Source organism: Doryrhamphus excisus, linkage group LG1, assembly GCF_037039965.1.
Source record: "Doryrhamphus excisus strain RoL-2023G ecotype Guam linkage group LG1, RoL_Dexc_Guam_v1.1, whole genome shotgun sequence".
NCBI lineage: Eukaryota > Metazoa > Chordata > Actinopteri > Syngnathiformes > Syngnathidae > Doryrhamphus > Doryrhamphus excisus.
This window is the reverse complement of record NC_136357.1, coordinates 25,337,766-25,364,803: the sequence shown is the minus strand read 5'-3', so window position 1 is coordinate 25,364,803 and position 27,038 is coordinate 25,337,766. Positions and strand designations below refer to the sequence as shown.

Here is a 27,038-nt window from a genome sequence, read left to right as displayed (position 1 = left end):
TAATGGGAGCGCTTCCCCCGGAATGAGCGGGGATGAGGTTTCACATTAAAACAGATTTGACTTCAAGTATGGTGCTAATCCCCCACTTTTAATCCCGGACCCCCCCGCCCCCCCGGCCCCCGTCCGCCCCTCACGGCGTTGCGCTCTTCCAGGCGAGGCCTCGTGAAGAAACTTCAAGTAAACAATTTATGCAACGAGGATCCCCGCCTGTGAATCAAGTTGTCTCCATGAGGCCCCGACACCCTTGACCCCCTTGACCCCCCTTGACGGCGGCCCCCGTCATATAAGCAGCATATGGGCGTGGCTTCATAAATATTTGATTCCCACTTCCTGCGATATTCTTCAACGTGCAAACAAGCAGAGAAGCGGCGATGACAAGGAATCAGAGATATATCCAGGCGGGGGGCGATCGTCGGGAAGGGGGGCGGATTCGTCTTTCCGGCCCAGTCGGAGAAGCGGATGCCGGAACAAAGAGTCCCAGTGTCAGCGCCCCGCTTTACTGTACCTTTCATAACTAAAATGAAACCATATCTCTTTTAAAAAGGGACGATTCATGTTACTGTGAACGAGCTGCCGAGCGACTTCCCATCCGGGCCTTTTTTTTCCCGGGAAACTCTAATCCCGCTCCTAATGACCCTCGTTCAGCAGGATGGCCTTTTGTGCGCTTTTTAAAAACCAGCCACACATTCATTTTTTTTCCAAGCGTGTCAAACATCTCTGGTCTTTTTTCCCCGGCAGCACAAAGCGTGGTTTGTGTTCGGTGCGGAGCGCCAAAGGTCGGCGGGAAGACGAGGGCGGTCCGGAATGAAAATGAGGTTATGTGTGATCAACGGAGTTATTAATCAGATTAAAGCGGATTGCCGGTGCCGGCTGTTTAACCAGGTCGGGGGTGCGTTTAAAAAAAAAGCCATTGTTTTAGCGCATGATGTCGTTTCCGCAGATGAGCCGTTCCTAAACGCCACGTGTCCTTTCCGGTGCCCGGGGGCAGGTAACCTCGTTAATCCCGATATGGATGATGGAGGGATAGAAGATGGATGATGGAGGGATAGATGATGGAGAGATGGATGATGGAGGGATACAAGATAGATGATGGAGATATGGATGATGGAGAGGTAGAAGATGGATGATGGAGGGATAGAAGATAGATGATGGAGAGATAGATGATGGAGATATTGATGATGGAGGGATAGAAGATGGGTGATGGAGGGCGAGAAGATGGATGATGGAGATATGGATCATGGAGAGGTAGAAGATGGATGATGGAGGGGTAGAAGATAGATGATGGAGGGATAGATGATGGAGATATTGATGATGGAGGGATAGAAGATGGATGATGGAGAGATAGATGATGGCGATATGGATGATGGAGGGATACAAGATAGATGATGGAGATATGGATGATGGAGGGTTAGAAGATGGATGATGGAGGATTAGAAGATGGATGATGGAGGGATAGATGATGGAGATATGGATGATGGAGTGGTAGAAGACGGATGGTGGAGATATTGATGATGGAGGGCTAGAAGATGGAGATATGGATGATGGAGGGCTAAAAGATGGATGATGGAGGGATAGATGATGGAGACATGGATGATGGAGGGATACAAGATAGATGATGGAGGGGTAGAAGATAGATGATGGAGGGATAGATGATGGAGATATTGATGATGGAGGGCTAGAAGATGGATGATGGAGGGATAGATGATGGAGATATGGATGATGGAGGGCTAGAAGATGGATGGTGGAGGGCTAGAAGATGGAGATATGGATGATGGAGAGGTAGAAGATGGCTGATAGAGAGATAGATGATGGAGATATGGATGATGGAGGGCTAAAAGATGGATGATGGAGGGATAGATGATGGAGATATGGATGATGGAGGGCTAGAAGATGGATGGTGGAGGGATAGATGATGGAGATATGGATGATGGAGAGGTAGAAGATGGCTGATAGAGAGATAGATGATGGAGATATGGATGATGGAGGGCTAAAAGATGGATGATGGAGGGATAGATGATGGAGAGATGGATGATGGAGGGATACAAGATAGATGATGGAGATATGGATGATGGAGGGATACAAGATAGATGATGGAGATATGGATGATGGAGGGATACAAGATAGATGATGGAGATATGGATGATGGAGGGATAGAAGATGGATGATGGAGGGATAGATGATGGAGATATGGATGATGGAGGGCTAGAAGATGGATGATGGAGGGATAGATGATGGAGATATGGATGATGGAGAGGTAGAAGATGGCTGATAGAGAGATAGATGATGGAGATATGGATGATGGAGGGCTAAAAGATGGATGATGGAGGGATAGATGATGGAGATATGGATGATGGAGGGCTAGAAGATGGATGGTGGAGGGATAGATGATGGAGATATGGATGATGGAGAGGTAGAAGATGGCTGATAGAGAGATAGATGATGGAGATATGGATGATGGAGGGCTAAAAGATGGATGATGGAGGGATAGATGATGGAGAGATGGATGATGGAGGGATACAAGATAGATGATGGAGATATGGATGATGGAGGGATACAAGATAGATGATGGAGATATGGATGATGGAGGGATACAAGATAGATGATGGAGATATGGATGATGGAGGGATAGAAGATGGATGATGGAGGGATAGATGATGGAGATATGGATGATGGAGAGGTAGAAGATGGTTGATGGAGGGGTAGAAGATAGATGATGGAGATATGGATGATGGAGGGCGAACGAGGGTCACGACGCGTCCTTTCCGGTGCCCCGGGGGGCAGGTAACCTCGTTAATCCCGATTAAAAAAGCTCCGTAATTAAAGCGACGGCGCAACAAAGCGCTTCTTTGAATCCCAACGCTGGGATTTGTTTACGTTTATGTGTTTTGTACGTGCTAATGTTACGGGCGCCGCGGTGCTCGCTATTCTTATTTTATTCCCATCTGGTTTACTCGAAATAACAAGCGACACCCCCCCCCCGCCCCCCCCTCCACAATGTCTTTCCTCCCAGCGCTAACTTTGTTTATTTGACTTATTTATTATCTCGGCGCCGGCGTTTGACGCGGGAATCAAACGTGATGATTTAGCGAGTGGTCGGGATCACGCGTGGTTGACGGGAAGTAGCGCAAACTTATTTGTCCCTAATTGCCACCCGGCTCTTCAAAGCGCCGTGTGTGTGTGTACCTGTGCGTGTTTTTCTGTTTGTATTGCCGTCGCCGCACGCCGCCATTGATGTGGAAGAACGCGGGAAATAAAAGTTGACATAGTTTCTTTCCTTTTCCACCCCCCCCCCCACCCCACTTCCCCCACTCGGTTCCCGGTTCCCGACTCCCTCCGCGATGCGCTCTGTAGTTTTTTATATATCGGTGCTTTTCCTTGAAGTGGCGGCGGCGTTGTCTCATTACGTGTGGCGTAAGTGTAGTTATTATGCCAGCATCGCTCCCCTTCCGTGCCTGAGCAGCTTTATGAGTACAACTCCTCCGAGGCATCCTCGTCACATCTCCGGGGGCGCCTGGGGATGGGGGAACGCCGCATTCTTAAGAGGAGCGAGTCAAAAAAGAAACAAAGTCTCCAGGAGTCGGGAAGAAAAGAAACAAACAGCAAACTAACGAGATGGGAAGCAGAGATCATGTCGGAAAAATCGGCTTGGAAGGCCAATTTATAACCCATTTCTTCCGATGGCGTTTGCGTTATTGTGTGGGTGGGGTGTGGGAAGTGTGGGGGGGTCGAACATACATAAAAGATGTGATCTCTGGCTCACTGGAAGCTCCCACGCCATCCACCCGGCCCCCCCGGTCTGAAATAATGAATAGAAGAATTGTCATGCAACTTCGCTGTCCTCTTCACTGTAACTTGATCAGGAGTTGACTCGTCTTTCCGGGGAACGCCATGTGGCCCGCTGTCATCTCACAGACAAAAAAAACAGGCCTTTCAGCCGTGGGGGGGGGGGGAAATATGGTGGCGAGGACAGCTAGCAACAGGTACGCGACAGCAGGAAATAGGATTAATTGGGGCCGGGACGCCGCCGTCATCGCCGTCGCCGCTTTATACCGATGTCAGGCCAGGCAGTGGATCACATCGCAACCCCCCTCGCAAACCCCTCCTCTCTCCGGCGACAAGAAGTGTGGGAACGGAACGTCTGACAGATCCGACGGCCGTGGCGTTCCGCTTCCAAGCAGATGCCGGTCAAACTTGGGTGAAAGTTGTAATCGGGTTAAGCTGTTTACGAGACCCTTCGCCAGACCGCAATTACATTTGCAGGGAGAAAAGCATTAAAGGGCGGCGGGGTCGGACACGCCGGAGACGCTCTCACCGCCATTACGGCTACTTACATCTTCACATGAGCGTTCCTCGTTTTAAGTTCCTTGATGGCGGAGGCCCGGGGAAAAGATACCGTTCTAGTTGTTTACTTCTTCATCAATCGGTTACGTCATTTCATTCATTTTCTACCGCTTTTCCTCACGAGGGTCGCGGGCGGTGCTGGAGCCTATCCCAGCTGTCTTCGGGTGAGAGGCGGGGTACACCCTGGACTGGTGGCCAGCCAATCACAGGGCACATATAGACAAACAACCATTCACACTCACATTCATACCTATGGACAATTTGGAGTCGCTAATTAACCTAGCATGTTTTTGGAATGTGGGAGGAAACCGGAGTACCCGGAGAAAACCCACGCATGCACGAGGAGAACATGCAAACTCCACACAGAGATGGCCGAGGGTGGAATTGAACCCTGGTCTGCGCGCTAACCACTAGACCGCCATGCCGCCCGGTTACGTCATTTCATATTTTTAATCTGTCGCAAAATTGGTCTCGAGTTGGATTCCTTTAACTTGCCCTCCATTTGACTTACTTAAAGGCCCCCCTGCTGATGCTAACAAGCTGAACAAGCTAACACCAAAGCTAACCTGAAGTTCAGATCTAAGAGTTCCTAACTTCCTACAAGAGCAAAAATCTGTTGGGATCAGCCCTCACGCAGGGAAAAAGTCCCCCCCAGGGAAATAAGTGCAGGAGTCTCGAGGACAGTTTACAATTGAATTCAAACCGGAGTGAATGCCAGTGATTGTAATGCCAGCACCGGAGCGAGAGATTAGAGACCAACAACGATGAGGAACTCAGTTCTGTTTTCTTTTACCATTCCTGTCAAACTTCCCTTTTGTAGTAAAAGACCCTCTGAATGTGTTTTTACTGCAGTAGGTAGAGTGGAAAATATTCCATTCCTAACAAGCTTCATAATAAAAACACCACTAGTATTAAATCCCATGTCTGGCAGTCCCCGCTACCTTTTAACATCAAGTTAAGATGCCAACTACTGATGGACTGGACAACAACCAACTCTGAGCTAATAGCTAATGGCTAAGAGCTAAGCTAACTGGGATGGTTTTCAAGCGAAGATGCTGAATGTTGCGTTGAGAGACAACAAATGACCTTTTAGCTCCCAGCTTTGGTACGCCAATTACCCTTTAACCTCTGCAAACCTTTCACTCGCGCTGGGACAAGCCGACTGTCCTTTAGTTTGACGTTAAGAAATACTGAGAGCCACTGAGGGACAATTAGCCTTTAAGTCCTTAAAAGTCAGAACGAAAAAAAAGTCACTGGAAGCTGAGACACAACAAGGACCTTAAAACCTTAAACTGCAAGATTTGGCGTCCGTCCACTGTGACCCCATCTCAGGAACGTGGAAGACAAAATAAGAGCACATAACAGGAAACAACACGAAAACTAGGCGGCACGGTGGACGAGTGGTTAGCGCGCAGGCCTCACAGCTAGGAGACCCGGGTTCAATTCCAACCTCGGAGTTTGGAGTTTGCATGTTCTCCCCGCGCATGCGTGGGTTTTTTTGGGGGGTACTCCGGTTTCCTCCCACATTCCAAAAACATGCTAGGTTAATTGGCGACTCCAAATTGTCCATAGGTATGAATGTGAGTGTGAATGGTTGTTTGTCTATATGTGCCCTGTGATTGGCTGGCCACCAGTCCAGGGTGTACCCCGCCTCTCGCCTCGAGGAAAAAGCGGTAGAAAATGAATTAATGAATGAACAGAAAACAACATGAAAACTAGGCGTCACGGCGGTCTAGTGTTAGCGCGCAGATCTCACAGCTAGGAGACCCGGGTTCAATTCCACCCTCGGCCATCTCTGTGTGGAGTTTGCATGTTCTCCCCATGCATGCGTGGGTTTTCTCCGGGTACTCCGGTTTCGTCCCACATTCCAAAAACATGCTAGGTTAATTAGCGACTCCAAATTGTCCATAGGTATGAATGTGAGTGTGAATGGTTGTTTGTCTATATGTGCCCTGTGATTGGCTGGCCACCAGTCCAGGGTGTACCCCGCCTCTCGCCTCGAGGAAAAAGCGGTAGAAAATGAATGAATGAATGAATGAACAGAAAACAACACGAAAACTAGGCGGCACGGCGGTCTAGTGTTAGCGCGCAGATCTCACAGCTAGGAGACCCGGGTTCAATTCCACCCTCGGCCATCTCTGTGTGGAGTTTGCATGTTCTCCCCATGCATGCGTGGGTTTTCTCCGGGTACTCCGGTTTCGTCCCACATTCCAAAAACATGCTAGGTTAATTAGCGACTCCAAATTGTCCATAGGTATGAATGTGAGTGTGAATGGTTGTTTGTCTATATGTGCCCTGTGATTGGCTGGCCACCAGTCCAGGGTGTACCCCGCCTCTCGCCCGAAGACAGCTGGGATAGGCTCCAGCATCCCCCGCGACCCTCGTGAGGAAAAAGCGGTAGAAAATGAATGAATGAATGAACACGAAAACTACAGAAAACCAAAACTAAATCCTTACTTCTAATGTAATATGACACGGGTCAATATCGATGCTATATCAATATCACTAAGATCCAGCGTCTCGACTTACTAACTCCCCTTTAACTCGGAGCCTTTAACGCTTGAACGTCAACCGCTCCCCTTTTCACTGCGCCACCAAGAAACATCAAGTTTAACTTCAAGTGGAGAAGAACAGTCAACTCATAGACGACCCTTTAACTGCCAGCTCAGAGACGCCTTCTTTGTGCTCGTGTCATCAGAAGACAGCCGAGGACTGACTGAAGCCGCGTTACACGGAGGTTGGCGGCACGCCGGAGCACAAAGGGAACAAAGGTTGGTGTAACAAAGGGTCTCGGGTGTATAATCACACACCAGTGCACGTACGTGTACTGGCACAAGCCAAGAGAAGAAGAAAGGAAGGATGACAGGAAATGGAGACGCTCCACTCCATCCATCCATCCATTCGGACTTCTTCTACTTCTTATCTGAGGTGGGCATTCCCAGGGTGGTTGAGAGTCTCTACAACAGGGGTCTCAAGGCTAGGTTCTGGGTGAAGCCGGGCCGCATCAGGTTTTCAAAAAAAAAAAAACAAAACGCATTTATTAAAAAATGAAAAAAAATCAATAAAAAAAAATCTTCAATGCTTTTGCTTCTGCTTTTTCAGTACTTTGGTTCCAGTTTTTCACACCAAAATATCTGATAAAACATTCTTTTTTTTTTTGTAAACATTAATAAAACATTCCACTGCTCTCAAATATCTTAATTTTTATTTTTCTATCAACAAAATAAGATTAAAAAATAAACAAATTAAGAATAAAGACAATAAATCATTCATTCATTCATTTTCTACCGCTTTTCCTCACGAGGGTCGCGGGGGTGCTGGAGCCTATCCCAGCTGTCTTTGGGCGAGAAGCAGGGTACACCCTGGACTGGTGGCCAGCCAATCACAGGGCACATATAGACAAACAACCATTCACACTCACATTCATACCTATGGACAATTTGGAGTTAACCTAGCATGTTTTTGGAATGTGGGAGGAAACCGGAAAACCCACGCATGCATGGGGAGAACATCCAAACTCCACACAGAGATGGCCGAGGGTGGAATTGAACCCTGGACGGATCGGTAATTGAGATCTTTGACTTTGGGGAAAACTAGGCGGCACGGCAGCGTCACAAGCCTTTAGCTTCATTGCTAATCCAAAGCAAAACAGGGCGGGGTAACAGTATGGGCGGGGCAAAATCATGTTAATTGTGTCCGGTGTGTCATTTCAACATTAAACTTTGGTATCAAGGTGGGGGCCTCAAACTTGCGTCTCGTGTGCCGCATTTGGCCCGTGGGCCGCAAGTTTGAGACCCCTGCTCTACAACATGTCACGGGTCTTCTCGAAGGCCTGTAACTGGTCGGACATGCCCTGAACACCCTCCTAGGGAAGCGTCCTGACCAGAGTTCCTCCCGGATGACAGTGCTCCTCACCTTATCTTTAAGGGAGAGTCCAGCCGCCATACGGAGAAAAGTCGCCATCTTGTCCTTCGGGTCACTACCCAAAGCTCATAACCGAGAGCGAGGGTCGGAACGTGGACGGATCGGTAATTGAGATCTTTGACTTTGGGCTCAGCTCCCTCTTCACCACCTGGTCCCATGTCTGGCGTTCCGTAACGAGACCTTGGAATGCTCCACAACCTGAACTGACCAGGACGAGCATTCCCTCCTTTGCTGACTTTGAGATGTACTTTTAGGCACGCAGGTGAGAAGCACGATGCTCATTAGGAACCACAGGGGTGTCTCCATACCCCCACCCACCCCCACGTGTTTGTCAGAGACGCTAATTAAGCACCTGATGATAACGATATTATTGGCAATTACCAGCTTTTGCTTTATGGCAACTTTTAGGTGTGAATGAATGTGAGCAGGTGTGTGCGCTTAAGGTGCAAAGACAAACGAGGTGTTGCCAGATTGGCGTCAAGCAGAGCGCTCGTGCTCGCGGAGATTGATTGGTGGAGTCTGGGATGTCGCTCCAATCCGAGCGTTCCGGTTTTGCAAGCAGCGTATCATAACCGGGGGATGAGACCCAATACAAGCAAGTAGACCTCTTGATGCAGTCCAGATCTACGGAAGAGACGTGTACGAGACGGGCGGTGAAGACGCGGCGAGATGTTGGTGTTCAAGGTTCTGTCTTTAGCACTTCCCGTCAGTCCAAGATTCCGGTTTGTACGGGAAAAATGGAAGAAAACAATAAAAATACGCCTCAGTTCTGAAGTGGCCCAAACCGCCATCGTATTTCACGACCTGCAGGATCCACTGCTTAGCTTTTTCTTTGGCTTTTTTACCCCCACAGGAGGGGCGGATGAACACCAACAAGGGGTGGCTTCCAAATGGGAACAAATCAGAAGCCAAGCAGCGGCGTTGATGTTTCTTTAAGCCGAGCGCGACGAAGCGTGAACAGTGTCACGTTTCATGTTTGATGGCGTGGGGGGGGGGGGGGGCGGTATCGATCGCAAGCGGCACGTCATGCCGCTGCCTAGCGAGACGTAGCGTGTCTGAGACCTGGGGGCCCACCCCCTCGTTAATGACTTTTATTGATAAATGGAATTCCTGGCACTTAGGCAGGTGTGGTGCAGTTGACTTTAGCGGCGTGTGTGTGCGCTCTGTGTGGGGGTGCCCTTCTCACATGAAAACCACTCCTAAACGACCACCCCAGGCACAGGGCGAGCGCCCCCCCCCCCCCAAACATTAAGCACTGATGATGTATGGCCGACGCGCGTAAAAACACGGCTGTAAATAATCACATTTCACTCAGATGGTATCGAGTTGGCCGCCATTGACGCGGAGTTAACTTGCCCATCACGTCTTTACAGGTTAGTTTACTGCCGGAATGGTACGCTCCATTCACAGACATTCCCGTTGTCATGTACGAACAAACAAAGACCAATTATGATGTCATCAAACAGATCCCATCCCTGTGGGAAGCACTGGTCTTGCTGGGATGACAACGGAATATTGTCAGGGAAATAAGGCTATGGTCCCAGCAGGACGTCAAAAGAAGCTTAAATAAAAAAAAAGGCCTTTGTTGGGAGGGGGGGGGGTGGCTTACGGAGACAAAGGTCAAACATTCCTTGTTGCACGGAGAAGCGCCCCCATGTCATGGCGTCACAAAGGAATGGCTTGATTAGCCAGGACATACAACAGGCGCTTTGCATGGAAACAGCAGGAATGGGAAAATGTTTACATTTTGATGAGGAGGCGTCCTGAATGACGGACAATGGAAAGGGCACGTCACGTATAATTAGCATGATGTCGATATAATGTCACGATATAATGATACATACTGTAGTAGCACTCGTAGTACTGACCAATGATGTTACTTTGTACTTTGTACTTGGTACTACACCATACCCTCAACACTTTATACCATACTATACCATACCATAAAATACCATACCACACCATACACTCAACGCTTAATACCGTACCATAACATACCATACCATACCCTCAACACTTTATACCATATTATACCGTACCATAACATGCCATACCATACCACATCATACACTCAACGCTTAATACCATACCATACCGCACCATAATGTGCCATACTGTACCACACCACGCCCTCAAAACTTTATACCATACTATACCATAGCGTACCATAACATGCCATACCATACCACACCATACACTCAATGCTTAATACCGTACCGTACCATACCATAACATGCCATACCATACCACACCATACCATACACTCAACACTTAATACCGTACCGTACCAGACCATAACATGCCATACTGTACTACAAAATACCATCAACACTTTACACCATATTATACCATACCATACCATACCCTCAAAACTTTATACCATACCAAACCGTACCGTACTGTACCGCACCATATCATACCGTACCATACCCTAAACACTTTATACCATACCAAACCGTACCATACTGTACCTCACCATACCATACCGTACCATACCCCCAACACTAGCATTATGGTATACCATATGATACCATACCATACCCCCAACAGTAGCATTATACCATACCATACGTTACCATACCATACCCCCAACACTAGCATTATACCATACCATACGTTACCATACCATACCCCTAACACTAGCATTATACCATACCATACGTTACCATACCATACCACCACCACTGGCATTATACCATACCATACGTTACCATACCATACCCCCAACACTAGCATTATACCATACCATACGTTACCATACCATACCACCAGCACTGGCATTATACTATACCATACGTTACCATACCATACCCCCAACACTAGCATTATACCATACCATACGTTACCATACCATACCACCACCACTGGCATTATACCATACCATACGTTACCATACCATACCCCCAACACTAGCATTATACCATACCATACGTTACCATACCATACCCCCAACACTAGCATTATACCATACCATACGTTACCATACCATACCACCACCACTGGCATTATACCATACCATACGTTACCATACCATACCCCCAACACTAGCATTATACCATACCATACGTTACCATACCATACCCCCAACACTAGCATTATACCATACCATACGTTACCATACCATACCACCAGCACTGGCATTATACCATACCATACGTTACCATAGTTTACGGTACCAACCTCCCCACTCCCAGCGTATGCCAAATAATGTTTTCTCTCCCAGATTGAAAAAGCAGGTTTTCCCGCTCCTAAACACAATCTTTATGTTGCTTGACTTCCTCTCCAGAACACTTTATGCCGGCAGCTGTAAAGTGCATGCGAGACCAGTAAAAAGTGTAAAAGGAGACAAAGAGAAAAGCGATTTCCTCTGCCGGGTCTCAAGGAACGGCTGTAACCCGAGCAGAATCATGAAAGCTGGCAGTTCATTTTTCACAGGGTCATACATCGACCAGTCTGATATCGTAATGGGCTTCTGGGAGGCGGCTTTATGAACACTAAGATAGTTAGGAGACACGTGGAGGAGAGGGCACGCCGAGCTCCGGGTCCTGCTCGGACTCACGCTGGGCTATTCCCTGCTGGCGGCGCCGTGCGAGGGAGGCGCCGCCCCCGGTAATATCAACGTGTAATAAAGATTAATCTGTTGCTAGTCGGCGGCCTGATTACTTCTCAACTTGCTCGAAATAAGACCGAAATCACTTCAGAGGCAATCTCAGGACCTTCAGTGGGTGTCTGAAGCTTCTCGGCCACGTGGAAAGTGAATTTACCTTTCAGACACGTGCGTTTATTTACTCTGTGTGTGTCTGCGGGGGCGAGGGGCGTTTCAACACTCACCGGGGGCATCAGGCCTCTTCGCCGAGGGTGGCCCTCCTCCGCCCAGGCCGTTGAAGGCCGGCAGATTGTCTCCGCCGCCGTAGGCTCTGAGGACAGACAGCATGTTCATTTGCTGCTCCAGGTGGCTCTGCTGGTCCGCCTTCAGCAGTCCAGGGGGGCCTCCGGGGGACAGGAGGTTCAGGCTTTGCTTCCACTGGTTCTCCATGGATAAGACTTGCTTCTGGTTGGGGGGCAGCAGGGACAGCGGCGTCATGGCGGAGGACGAGGCCACCAAACCGTCTTGCAGCTGCTTGTGGTGGTTCTGGATGTGGTCCGGAGCCGGACTTTCTTCTTCCTCTCGGTCCATGTCCATCGGATCATCGTCATCTCGCTCCTCGTCATCTTCAGCCACACCCCCGTCGTCCTGCTCCTCGTCAGAGTGATGATGTCCTCTCTGGGGCGTGGCTGATGGGGTGTCACTGGCGATGTGACCCCCAGCTTTGATGAGGTCATCATCAGATCCGGCCCGGTCCTCATCAGGGTCCCCACAGGAGCTCTTTTCACCATCGCCGGTGGAGGATCCTCCCCTGAAGGCCTTGCCGGGCAGGTCGAGTCCCTGCTCGGTGGCGCTCATGTAGCCTTGGTGGCCCTGAGGGGCTCGGGGGGAACCATCGTACAAGCCACCAAACCGCCTGTAGAAGTCGCTCTGGAAGGGGTTGTAGGGCTGGTCCAGGTGGTTGGTCCAGCTGCCCTGGTTTCTCTCCGCATCCATGTCTTTGTCCTGGATAAAACTCTTGATGGCGGGAGAGGTGTCGTCTTTGCCCGGATCGGCTCGCGGAGCCGTGGCCTGGCCCAGATGGTTGGCCTGGAGGTGAAGGGCCATCAGCTCCAGCGATGCGGTGGAGAAGGAGCAGAAGAGGCAGCCGTGCCACGCCACGTTGTCATGAATGGTGACCGAGGAGCCGGGAAGAGAACCGGACGCAGACTCGGGTCGGACCGACACAGACAGATCCAGAGGCTCAAACTGGGATCCAGGTTTGCCGGGTTCAGGATTCTGCTTGGCCTCAGGCTTGTCATCTCTGTCCTGGTCAGCCATGGCGGCTCGCTTGGCTCTGGGTTCCCCGTTGTCATGGTAGGACTGGGCTTGGATCTGGACTGGACTTTGGCTGTCCTTCATGTCTTTCTTCATGGAGCTGAGGACAAAGTTGTCCATGAAGGCCTGCAGAGAGCCTTGGAAGTGGACTCCATTTCCCATCATGCTTTGGTAGGCCCGACTTAGATCTGAGAAGCTGGCCGGACTGTCTGTTGCTGCGGCGACCAGGGAGGCTGGGCCATCGGCGGCCTTCATGGTCTCGGAGATGGAGTCAAAGTGTCGATCCCCGCGCTCGCCGGCGGAGAGGACGCCGGCCGCCGCCCACTGATGCGGCAGCAGCGGCCCCGACCTGAAGTCCAAGTTGGGGGGCATGCCCTTGAAAACGTTACGCAGCACATCAGGACGTGCAAAGACGCCGCCTCCGGCCGCCTTCCCGTGGTCGTCTTTGTGGTCGGTTGACGGGCCGTGCCCGGGCGCGGTGGCGCCGTTCTGCCGCTCACGGTGGTGGCGCTCCAGGTGGTACTTGAGACTGGCGGACTGGGTGCCGGCGTAGTCGCAATGAGGGCAGCGGTAGGGCTTCTCTCCTGAGGGGCCGAGACAGAAACAAGAAGAGCAAATCATTAACCTGATTATTACTGACTGGATATCGAAACCTATTTACTGGAGCGGGAACGCCGACCCCAGGGTCATGTCACCTCCCTGAAGGAGGAAAAGGAGGTCAAAGGAGTGAAGGAGGCGCATTTCATTAACTGTGAGGACAAAAGGGAACATTTAGCGTGCAACTCTGCAACACAAAGTGAAGGAAAGCGTCGACAACAGGAAGTTGTTGTGATAAAAGCCTCACTAGCCGTCTATGGGGGGCGGGGTTGGGGGGGGCATCCGAATGTGGGTCGATCCAGCCCCTCCAAGACAGCCATCACTCAAACTAATCACGTGGCCATATGGTGCTTTGGGTCCGTCATATTTTCAGCTGACAGCAAGGCCGCACTCCTTGCTTGCTGACTGGGGCCTGCCCACGTGGGTCCACGCCAGGGCCTGACTGGGGCCTCCACCGCATGGACTGCCCACGTGGGTCCACGCCAGGGACTGTCCTCACCACCACGGACACCATCCATCACCCACATGCTAACTGAGGTTTCTCAAATAATGAACAACGAATATAAGGCGTAGGATGCTAGGTAGTACAGTATTCTCCACTGGGCACTAGGTGTCAGTAATGTTACTTTGAAGTGACAACCACCACAGGAAGTACTGTACAGAACAGGAAGTAAAAAATAACCCAACCATAGGGACTTTTTTTAATACATTGTAACATAGAGTGACGTTAGAACCGAGTCAAATTCCTAGTGTAGTAACATAGATGGTTAGCTGATTCAGATTCTCCCAAAGCTAACGTAAGTCTATATTATGTCTTTCTATGTCTACTATATTGGGTAGTAGGAGTGTAAATGTGACTATAGGGGTGCTATTTCATGTCTAGAGGGCTCTAATCATGTTAGAAAGTGGAGTTAGAGAGTAGTAAACAGGTTCTCTACGGCAATTTTTTTCTTATTGCATCTACTATATTGGGTAATATGAGTTCAAAGGTGACTATAGGGGTGCTATTTCATGCCTAGAGGACTCTAATCATGTTATAAAGTGGATTTAGAGAGTAGTAAACAGGTTTTCTATGTCAAATTTTTTCTTATTGCATCTACTATATTGGGTAATATGAGTTCAAAGGTGACTATAGGGGTGCTATTTCATGCCTAGAGGGCTCTTATGTTATAAAATGGAGTTAGAGAGTAGTAAACAGGTTTTCTATGTCAAATTTTTTCTTATTGCATCTACTACATTGGGTAATATGAGTCCATAGGGGACTATAGGGATGCTATTTCATGCCTAGAGGACTCTAATCATGTTATAAAGTGGATTTATAGAGTAGTAAACAGGTTTTCTATGTCGAATTTTCTCTTATTGCATCTACTATATTGGGTAATAGGAGTTCAAAGTTGACTATAGGGATGCTATTTCATGCCTAGAGGACTCTAATCATGTTATAAAGTGGATTTAGAGAGTAGTAAACAGGTTTTCTATGTCGAATTTTCTCTTATTGCATCGACTACTATATTGGGTAATATGAGTGCAAAGGTGACTATAGGGATGCTATTTCATGCCTAGAGGACTCTAATCATGTTATAAAGTTGATTTAAAAGATGGTAAGCAGGTTTTCTATGTCGCATTCTCGCTTACTGCATCTACTATATTTAGTAATAGGAGTTCAAAAGTGACTATAGGGGTGCTATATCATGCCTGGAGGGCTCTAACCATGTTATAAAGTGGATTTAGAGAGGAGTAAACAGGTTTTCTATGTCGAATTTTCTCTTATTGCATCTACTATATTGGGTAATAGGAGTTCAAGGGTGACTATAGGGGTGTTATTTCATGTTTGGAGGGCTCTAATCATGTTATAAAGTGGATTTCGAGAGTCGTACACAGGTTTTCCATGTCTACTTTTTTCTTATTGCATCTATTATAGGTCAAAGGTGACTATAGGGGTGTTATTTCATGTCTGGAGGGCTCTAATCATGTTATAAAGTTGATTTAGAAGGTGGTAAACAGGTTTTCTATGTCATATTTTCTGTTATTGCATCTACTATATTGGATAATAGGAGTTCAAAGGTGACTATAGGGGTGTTATTTCATGTCTAGGGGGCTCTAATGTTAAAAAGCATATTTAGAAGTTGGTGAACAGGCTTTTGATGCTCCAATTATGACACAAAAATGCCGTAAGAAGAATGGCCGTAACACAAACATCATAAAATGAAATCGCGCCACCAAGTCAGCTTCCGATGCGGACAAGCATTTTTCAATTCCACTGGCGTAGATTTTGAAATAGGAGTGTGTAAAATGGAAACAGGCGCAGCCACGGCCTGCCGGTCCACGTCAGTCAAGGAATCCGCGAGTCCCTGCGATCAAAGTGACGAGCGTGGGTAAAAGAGGGGTGAAGGTATTGTGTAACATTTCCATATATTTATTTATGCCGCACATGCATATTCATGCTTATTGTGGATAACGGCAGAGGCTAATTCTGCCAGGAGTGGATGTTCCACTGCAGCGATACACATCCTGCAAGCAATTATAATAGGCTTGCAGTCGCAGCCAGATTTAGCTTCATTAAACAATGAACAGAGAGGAAAAAATGCTAAGCTTGATTTTTTTTTCTCCCCCCCCACCCCTAAATACATACATATAAAAAGTTCCAAAAGTGGGATTTGTGCGTGCAGAAAAGGATTGAAGTGCACGCTTTAAAATATACAATCATATAATGTTTAGAGCGTACACATGGAAACGTTTGACGGCGGGGCAAAAAAAAAAAGCCATTGTTACGCCAGGCTGCTTTGAATGATTTAAGTCGGGCTGTGTAGTAAATCATGGATATAATTAGCAAATGGCATACTGCTCAAGTAATTTATCATTATTTAGAGGGCACCATTCCAGAAAAAGACTGTGCAATCTGCAGACCTACTGCCGAGTTCTCACATAAAGGCCGGCAAACAGCGACTCGATACAATATTGATACAGCGCGGCGGAGAATAGGAGCGGCACAAAAGGAACGGGAGCGCGCTCCCACCACCACTTGCAGATAGCGAGACGCTGATTTGATCCCTTTTCTTTGACGCCGGAGTAGCCATAAAGCTCCGCCTGCAGTATATTTAAAGTCAGGCACGAGAGATGAGCTTTTAACCCAATAAGTGCTCCTGCTGTGAAGCCGGCTCGCTGCTGATTGAATAAGGAAACGTCCCTGATGCAAATTACCATCCTCCATTCCTCTAACTGGACCAAATGATATCCGAGCAGGCAAATTAGACACAAATTAGACTGATAGGATTTTTTTCTCCTCCTCTTAAGAGGTTGTTAATGCGCACCAGGCCAAATCAAGATGAATGGCGGCCTATGGCGTCTAAATATGCGCAAATGGAAAGGAAGCATTTGTTATGTTTACGGCCAGAGAGCGGCGTCCTCCAGCTGTCCGTTGAAATGAAGCCTTTAAATATACGTGGGGGGGGGGGGGGGGCGACAGACGCCTGGTGCGCGTCTTGGAGGGCCATTTGGAGCGCCTGAGACATCTGCTCCATCATACGTCGGGGGGGCCTGCTGTGACATCTGGGGAGGCTACTGTATCCTGCCTTGCTACATTACACACCATTTACAGCTAAAGGTCATTATGTAGCCGTTAATCCACTTTTAATTGATATCGGCGAAAAACGCCGCAACCGTGGCGACGCCTGACACCGAGTGACGCCCAACCCCCCCCGCTTAAAAATAGGACGCAAACTTTTCTCCGCGCCGCCTCTTCTTCCTGCCCGAGATGAAAGACACGCGTCTTTATCTGCCCTGGAAAACATCTCTCCACCTTCATGGAGATGCCTGCTCCTCCTCGCCTCCTCGTCGTCGTCGCCTCGCAAAAAAACAGCACAGCTCCTTGCACTCCATCGACCCGCAGAAGGGACGTTGTCAAACAAAATACAACACAACATTTGTTAGCAATGGTTAGCATTGCCACGCTCTTCTTTCAGCATTACTGACACCTAGTGGTCGCTTGGAGTACTCCATCTCATCACACTGCGTCTTATGAATGCCTAGTATTTGTGTTTTACTTCATTTGGAGAGTAAAAAATCGTAATCGGTCAAACCTAACTAACTTATTAATTTGTCCCGCATCGTTCCGGATATGGACTCGCCTGGCATTTTGTTACTGAGTGTGACTACTAAATAACATGCCATGGGGTCAAAGAAATTTGCCAGTGCCAGCAAAATTCTGCTTTGTACAAAATGTTTTTTCTGTCTTCATAATTTTGGGTGTGTAGAACACATGAATCGGATGTACATTTTCCCAAATGGGAAAAATCGCCTCATAGTGAAGACACTGTGTCTGCTGACTGAAATGAAGCAGCTGTACCATTACACCACCAGGGACGGACAAAAGCTGCTCGGATGTTTGTAAACTATTTTATGCATAAAAGGAATTTTTACAGCTCACTCATAGTTAAAAAAAAATATGTCTGGGGCTGGGATCACGCCTGTACCTTCTCCCTGCAAGGCAGCTGCTATACCATTACACCACCAGGGACGGACAAAAGATGCTCTGACTTTTACACATTTTGTTTTTTGTAAGGCCTTTTCTTCTATAATAATAATTTACAGCTCAAAATCATGATTCAAAAACCTTACTGAAAGGCAGCAGCTGTACCATTACACCACCAAGCATGGAGAAAAAAGATGCCCTGACTTTTGTACATTTCCGTTTTGGTCAAACCTATCGCCTATCATAACTGTTTACAGCTCAAAATCATGATTCAAAAACCTTCCTGAAAGGCAGCAGCTGTACCATTACACCACCAGGCACGGAGAAAAGATGCCCTGACTTTTGTACATTTCCGTTTTGGTCGAACCTTTTGCCTATCATAACTGTTTACAGCTCAAAATCATGATGCAGAAACCTTCCTGAAAGGCAGCAGCTGTACCATTACACCACCAGGCACGGAGAAAAGATGCCCTGACTTTTGTACATTTCTGTTTTGGTCAAACCTTTTGCCTATCCTAACCGTTTACAGCTCAAAATCATGATTCATAAACCTTCCTGAAAGGCAGCAGATGTACCATTACACCACCAGGCACAGAGAAAAGATGCCCTGACTTTTGTACATTTCCGTTTTGGTCGAACCTTTTGCCTATCATAACTGTTTACAGCTCAAAATCATGATGCAGAAACCTTCCTGAAAGGCAGCAGCTGTACCATTACACCACCAGGCACGGAGAAAAGATGCCCTGACTTTTGTACTTTTCCCTTTTTGGTCAAACCTTTCGCCTATCATAACTGTTTACAGCTCTAAATCATGATTCAGAAACCTTCCTGAAAGGCAGCAGCTGTACCATTACACCACCAGGCACGGAGAAAAGATGCCTTGACTTTTGTACATTTCCGTTTTGGCCAAACCCTTCGCCTATCATAACTGTTTACAGCTCAAAATCATGATTCAAAAACCTTCCTGAAAGGCAGCAGATGTACCATTACACCACCAGGCACAGAGAAAAGATGCCCTGACTTTTGTACATTTCCGTTTTGGTCGAACCTTTTGCCTATCATAACTGTTTACAGCTCAAAATCATGATGCAGAAACCTTCCTGAAAGGCAGCAGCTGTACCATTACACCACCAGGCACGGAGAAAAGATGCCCTGACTTTTGTACTTTTCCCTTTTTGGTCAAACCTTTCGCCTATCATAACTGTTTACAGCTCTAAATCATGATTCAGAAACCTTCCTGAAAGGCAGCAGCTGTACCATTACACCACCAGGCACGGAGAAAAGATGCCCTGACTTTTGTACATTTCCGTTTTGGCCAAACCCTTCGCCTATCATAACTGTTTACAGCTCAAAATCATGATTCAAAAACCTTCCTGAAAGGCAGCAGCTGTACCATTACACCACCAGGAACGGACAAGATATGTCCCCATACTGGGAGTCAAACGGATGCCTGACTGTGGGACCACATGGGTGGTACATCAGGAAGAATATGCTAAGCTAATGTAGCGCTTAGCTGCATTGTCAATGTCATTGCCGTCAGTGACAGAAGACACCAGGGGGAGCGATGGGGGGGGCGCTTAAGAGGCTCTCGGGTCCCTCCTGATGCCTGCTGATTGCAAGGTTAAGGTAAGGTTAAGTGACATGACGCCGCGCCCCTCCCCCACCCCACATTTAAAGGTGATGCTCTCATGCCTCAAGAAACCATTGTCACTGCAGAGGACCCCCCCCCCCCCTTCGCTTAATTATTATTATTTTTTTGTGCCCCCAGCTGCTTACTGCTAAATAGTGTCTTGTCCAGAAGGGGACAATCTGGCCCTCTAATTGCTGTCACTGAAGCCTGGATTCATTATGTGACTTTCCCATTAAAATGTGAGCATTAATTTGTATAATGAAATATCACCCTCTGCAGTGTGTTCATTAGCCGCGGCCGCACGCTTGCGTGCTGTTAGCTACCTCCGAAACCCCCCCCAAGCCCCCCCCCCCCCCGCTCCATTCCTCTAATGGATATTTGCCCACTCCCCGCTCAAGATGAAACGATCGCCGTAACGTTAGCTCTTTAACTTTTGCGGTAAATTTAAGCTCACTTCATTTCTTTCAAGCGGCTGTTAGCGCCTCGTTAATCTCGCTCCGAGGGAGCAAGAGGATCGGGGGGCGGGCCCGAGGGGGGATCTGGATCCGCTCCTGGACTCGATCGGGATGTCAGAGCGATTAGCCCTCGGTGATGATTTAAGATGCCAGGGAAAACATCCTGGCTGGCCGGCATCGTCCTCGTCAACGTTTCACGGATGACCAAACGCGGGATGCCGTGTGAAACGCGGCTTTGCGGGATCTTCCGCGAGCGAGCGCCGCCACGCAGGACAAAGACGTCTGAGAGTCTGAATGAAAGCACGGCTCTGCAAACACTCCCCTTGTCTCTTTAATTGCCATTGTCTGCAATGATGTTACATAAAGTCAAAATATTACAAAAAGTTGTCATCTTAATTTTATGAGGAAAAAAAGATAATTTGTAACTTTTGGAAAAATTTCCTTGATAAAAAGTTAAATTATTAAAAGTATAAAGTCAAAATATTATGGTAATATAGTCATAATATTATCAGAAGAAAATGGATAAGAATCAAGTTGAAATATTTGGAGAATAAAAAAATGGAATAGAGTTGAAATACTATATATAATATAATAAAGATATAATAAATTAATTATATATAGTATAAAAAATTATAAAATAATAAATACTAATACTGAAATACTATATATAATATGATAAAACTATAATAAATTAATTATATATAATATAATAAATTATAAAATAATAAATACTAATACTGAAATACTATATATAATACAATAAAGATATAATAAATTAATTATATATAATATAATAAATTATAAAATAACAAATACTAATACTGAAATACTACATATAATATAATAAAGATAATAAATTAATTATATATAATACAAAAATTATAAAATAATAAATACTAATACTGAAATACTATATATAATACAATAAAGATATAATAAATTAATTATATATAATATAATAAATTATAAAATAACAAATACTAATACTGAAATACTACATATAATATAATAAAGATAATAAATTAATTATATATAATACAAAAATTATAAAATAATAAATACTAATACTGAAATACTATATATAATATAATAAAAATATGATAAATTAATTATATACAATATGATAAATTATAAAATAATAAATACTAATACTGAAATACTATATATAATATAATAAAGATATAATAAATTAATTATATATAATATAATAAATTATAAAATAACAAATACTAATACTGAAATACTATATATGATATAATAAAAATATAATAAATTCATTATATATAATATAATAAATTATGAAATAATACATACTAATACTGAAATACTATATATAATATAATAAAGATATAATCAATTAATTATATATAATACAGTATAAAATAATAAATACTAATACTGAAATACTACATATAATATAATAAAAATGTATAAATTATAATATTTTTTTTAAATTAATTATTGAATAAATGAATTATATATAATATAATAAATTATAAAATAATAAATTATATATTATATATAATAAAAGAAAGACAAAAAAATAAAGTTTTGGAAAATTTGGTGAGGGGAAAAAGTGAAAATATCATGGGAATGAAATCATAGTAGGATCAGGAAAAAATGATACGTAAGAAAGTTGAAACGGACTAACAGCAACAAGGCCTTCTCCAAGCACGCTGCAAACTAGCGCCCTTATGCAAGTACAGTATGGAGGCCAGAAGAGGGGGGGTGTAGGGGGGGGGTTGGGGGTTTACAAGCAGGGTGGTCTCTATAGCTCACCGCAAAAAAAAGGGAAAAAAAACCTGGATTCATTCTGACAGAGGATAAAAAGAAAAGTGAGGTGATTTTTTTCAGCTGTAAAGGATTTCCACTTGGACTGGCGAGTGCGAGGATTACGGCGCCGTGAAGAGCAGGAAGTGACAATGAGGTCACCCCCATTTTCAACAACTCCAGGAAGTGAGGACGCAAGGCGGGGGTGGGGGGGGGGGGGTGGTATTGGGTAATTTCTTTCATCTGTTCAAACAATGTGATGCATGGACTTGAGGTACTTTTTTATTATTAATTACTGACATTCAAATACAAATTGGAATTTCATTGGTTTTGACCTTTTGAAATGTTTCTTTCATTTTAGTTTTTTTTATTTTAAAACAAAAATGGATGGTTGGATGATGGACAGATGGACGGACGGATGTATGGATGGACTGATGGATGGATGGACGGCTGGACCGATGCATGGATGGACGGATGGATGGACAGATAGACAGCTGGATGGACGAATGGACGGACGGACGTATGTATGGATGCGCAGACGAATGGATGGATGAACAGATGTATGGATGGATGGACGGACGGACAGATGGATGGATAGACGGCTGGATGGACGGACGGATGGATGGGCAGACGAATGGAAGGACATATGTATGGATGGACGAATGGAAGGACGTATGTATGGATGGACGAATGGATGGACGGACGGACGGACGTATGTATGTATGGATGGATGGATGGGCAGACGAATGGACGGACCGCATGGATGGATAGATGCACGTATGTATGTATGGATGTATGGATGGACGGACGGACGTATGGATGGATGGATGTATGTATGTATGGATGAATGGATGGACAGACGAATGGACATATGGATGGATGGACGTATGGATGGATGTACGGACGTATGGATGGATGGATGTACAGATGTACAGATGGACAGATGGATGGACGAACAGATAAATGGATGGACGAATGGATGGACGGACGGTCGTATGTATGGATGGATGGATGGGCAGACGAATGGACGGACGCATGGATGGATGGACGGATGTATGTATGTATGTATGGATGGATGGATGGACGCATGGTTGGACGGACGCATGGATGGATGGACAGATGTATGTATGTATGGATGGATGGACGGTTGGACCGATGCATGGATGGACGGACGTATCTATGTATGGATGGACGGCTGGACCGATGCATGGATGGACGGAAGGATGGATGGACGGATGGATGATTGACTGACGGACGGACGTATGGATGGATGTATGTATGGATGAATGGATGGAGAGACGAATGGACGTATGGATGGATGGATGGATGGAGGGACGTATGGATGGACGGATGAACGGATAGATGGACGGATGGACAGATGGATGGACCCTGGCACCAGTTTCACCCAATTTGGTGGAGATGTCCATCATCACAAGACACCCAAAGAACCCAAAGAACCCAAAGAAATGTTCCCAAATAAAGAATTGGGGTTTGGAGCAACCATGTGAGGCCAAACCAGGGTTGCACTTTGACCAACTCCTCCTGGGGACTTTGACCAAATGAGCCCACATCCAACTTAAGAAGCATCACAGGATGTGGGCGGGGCATGGCGACCACCTTTGACGGTCGGTCAATTCATCCAATCGATGTGTATGATGAGGATGTCGGTCACTTCCTCAATTCGTCACAGCGCCACCCGGTGGCAACAGGAAACGACCAAGAAACCAGTAACAATACCGGAGAAGGTTCCACCATTCCAGCGCCCTTGAACCTGGATACGGCGTGACGCGTTTATCTTCCCGCAGAGCGTCTCGACCTCGGCGTGACCTCATCACGGCAGGACATGCGAGCAGCAACGCGGCGGCCCGGAAGCAGAGGGATCGGCTCGCTTGACCGGAGGATGAAGTGAAATCAACGAGACCCGCCGTCGCACGCACGTCCCTAAAGTGCGGACAGGCGGGCTTTGTTCCGGCGCGGCCGCTATTGGGCGCCATCCAGTGTGAAATGAGCGTGGCGGGTGATGTCATGGTGGGGACACTGAAGCCTTGTTGTGCTCGCCGCAGCCACGCAGGAAACACCAGAATAGCCACGACTTCAAGCCCCCCCCCCCGTCTTGACACGCGCGGCGTCTAATGAGGTCGCCGTGGTGGACTAACGAGGACTAACGAGCGTGGCGTCGCTTGCACTCGGGATGGTGTGACTCTCGGGAAGCTGAGACCATCTGCGCCCGGAGGCCTGACGTGTCACGCAGACGCCGAGTCAAGCTGTCAATCAAACGCTTGTGACGGAGAGTTGGCGGACTGACCTGTGTGGATGCGCAGGTGGACCTTCAGGTGATGGGAGGTGCGGAAGGACTTGCCGCAGTAGGGGCAGTCTTTGGAGGCGGAGCCAAGAGTCCGCTCGCGATGCTGCGACACCGACGCCGGAACGCTGACGGCCGCCTTCGCCGCCTCCTCGCCGACATCTGGAAGCACACGGCGGAGGGTTGTCACTGGAGCATATCACGTTATCATCATCAGGTTATCACCATCATCATCATCATCACGTTATCATCGTCATCATCAGGAGCGGCGACGAAGAAGAGGAAGTCTTCGCACCGCCAGCCGCCTCCATTTTCTCTAGCAGCTTTTCTCAGATGTTCTTTAGAAGTTTCCCAACGTATCATCTCACCGCACAACTTCCCACAGCGGCGCCGTTGGGAAACCGCTGGTGGGCGGAGTCTGAACGGCGGCATCCAAATACTACAATACTTGCCAAAGTACACTTCGTGCTTGCGTACTTAAGACTATTCAGTGCACGAGTGCTGGACTCAAAAGCTAGCCATCTTGGCTACGTAGCGGAGGGGGAGGGAAGAACATGACATCACCACAGCTGAGAAGCGACCCCGCCCACCTGTCAATCACAGGTCACATACACAAGCAACCATTCACACTCTTATTTACATCATGTCTTAGTTACGCCTCTTATGTCTCCTATTGGGTAATAGGTGTGCAAAGTTGACTGTAGGGGTGTTACTTCATGTCTAGAGGGCTCTAATAATGTTAAAGTCCATATTTAGAAGGTAGTAAGCAGGTTTTTTATGTCTTATGTGTCTTATTTTCTCATACCATGTCTACAATATTGGGTAATAGAAGGGTGTAGTTAACTATAGGGGTGTTATTTCATGTCTAGAGGGCTCTAATAATGTTAAAGTCCATATTTAGAAGGTAGTAAGCAGGTTTCTTATGTGTCTTATTTTCTCATACTATGCCTACAATATTGGGTAATCGGGGTGTCTAGGTGACTATAGGGATGTTATTTCATGTCAAGAGGGCTCTAATAATGTTATAGTCTATATTTAGAAGGCAGTCAGCCGGTTTTCCATGTCTTATTTTCTCATACCATGTCTACAATATTGGGTAATAGAAGGGTCTAGGTAACTATAGGGGTGTTATATCATGTCTAGAGGGCTCTAATAATGTTAAAGTCCATATTTAGAAGGTAGTAAGCAGGTTTTTTATGTCTTATATGTCTTATTTTCTCATACTATGCCTACAATATTGGGTAATAGGGGTGTCTAGGTCACTATAGGGGTGCTATTTCATGTCCAGAGGGCTCTAATAATATTATAGTCCATATTTAGAAGGTAGTAAGCTAGTTTTCTATGTCTTATTTTCTCATACCATGTCTACAATATTGGGTAATAGAAGGTTCTAGGTAACTATAGGGGTGTTATTTCATGTCTAGAGGGCTCTAATAATGTTAAAGTCCATATTTAGAAGGTAGTAAGCAGGTTTCTTATGTGTCTTATTTTCTCATACTATGCCTACAATATTGGGTAATCGGGGTGTCTAGGTGACTATAGGGATGTTATTTCATGTCAAGAGGGCTCTAATAATGTTATAGTCTATATTTAGAAGGTAGTCAGCCAGTTTTCCATGTCTTATTTTCTCATACTATGCCTACAATATTGGGTAATCGGGGTGTCTAGGTGACTATAGGGATGTTATTTCATGTCTAGAGGGCTCTAATAATGTTAAAGTCCATATTTAGAAGGTAGTAAGCAGGTTTTTTATGTCTTATATGTCTTATTTTCTCATACTATGCCTACAATATTGGGTAATAGGGGTGTCTAGGTGACTATAGGGGTGCTATTTCATGTCTAGAGGGCTCTAATAATGTTATAGTCCATATTTAGAAGGTAGTAAGCCGGTTTTCTATGTCTTATTTTCTCATACCATGTCTACAATATTGGGTAATAGAAGGGTCTAGGTAACTATAGGGGTGTTATTTCATGTCTAGAGCGCTCTAATAATGTTAAAGTCTATATTTAGAAGGTAGTAAGCAGGTTTCTTATGTCTTATGTGTCTTATTTTCTCATACTATGTCTACAATATGGGGTAATAGGGGTGTCTAGGTGACTATAGGGGTGCTATTTCATGTCTACAGGGCTCTAATAATGTTAAAGTCCATATTTAGAAGGTAGTGAGCAGGTTTCTTATGTCTTATGTGTCGTATTTTCTCATACTATGCCTACAATATTGGGTAATAGGGGTGTCTAGGTGACTATAGGGATGCTATTTCATGTCTAGAGGGCTCTAATAATGTTAAAATCCACATTTAGAAGGTAGTAAGCAGGTTTCCTATGTCATATATGTCTTATTTTCTCATACTACGTCTACAATATTAAGAGAAATGCACCACTTGGTGTTATCCTACCAAAGATGGTCAAATCAAGCTCACCACACGTTCAAGTTTTCTTGCTCATGGGCAAGTTTGTGATGACGGCGAGGAGGAACAATGGCGGAGAAGAAAAGGACGAAGCGGGAAATAGATTTCACTGTGTCAGCATGCCAGGATTTCTCTCGCTCTGCCAGCTGATTGTGACAGCTCGCTGTCACAGATATGATGGGGTGATAACGGCTTTGACCCCCCCCGAACCCCCCCTTCCTCCGTCTAAGGATAAAA

At 46.1% G+C, this 27,038-nt stretch overlaps 1 protein-coding gene across 6 annotated transcripts in view; it reads right to left on the bottom strand.

Moving 5' to 3' along the window:
• The window catches only part of znf536 (zinc finger protein 536), a 227,522-nt gene that overhangs the window by 48,839 nt on the left and 151,645 nt on the right, over positions 1 to 27,038 (bottom strand). For all 6 annotated transcript variants that reach the window (XM_058078810.2, XM_058078805.2, XM_058078804.2 and 3 more), the window contains 2 exons: positions 24,397 to 24,555; positions 12,097 to 13,752 (listed from right to left, as the gene is read on the bottom strand). In XM_058078810.2, coding sequence (XP_057934793.2) covers positions 12,097 to 13,752; positions 24,397 to 24,555 — 1,815 coding nt within the window. The remainder of the gene's footprint in view (positions 1 to 12,096; positions 13,753 to 24,396; positions 24,556 to 27,038) is intronic.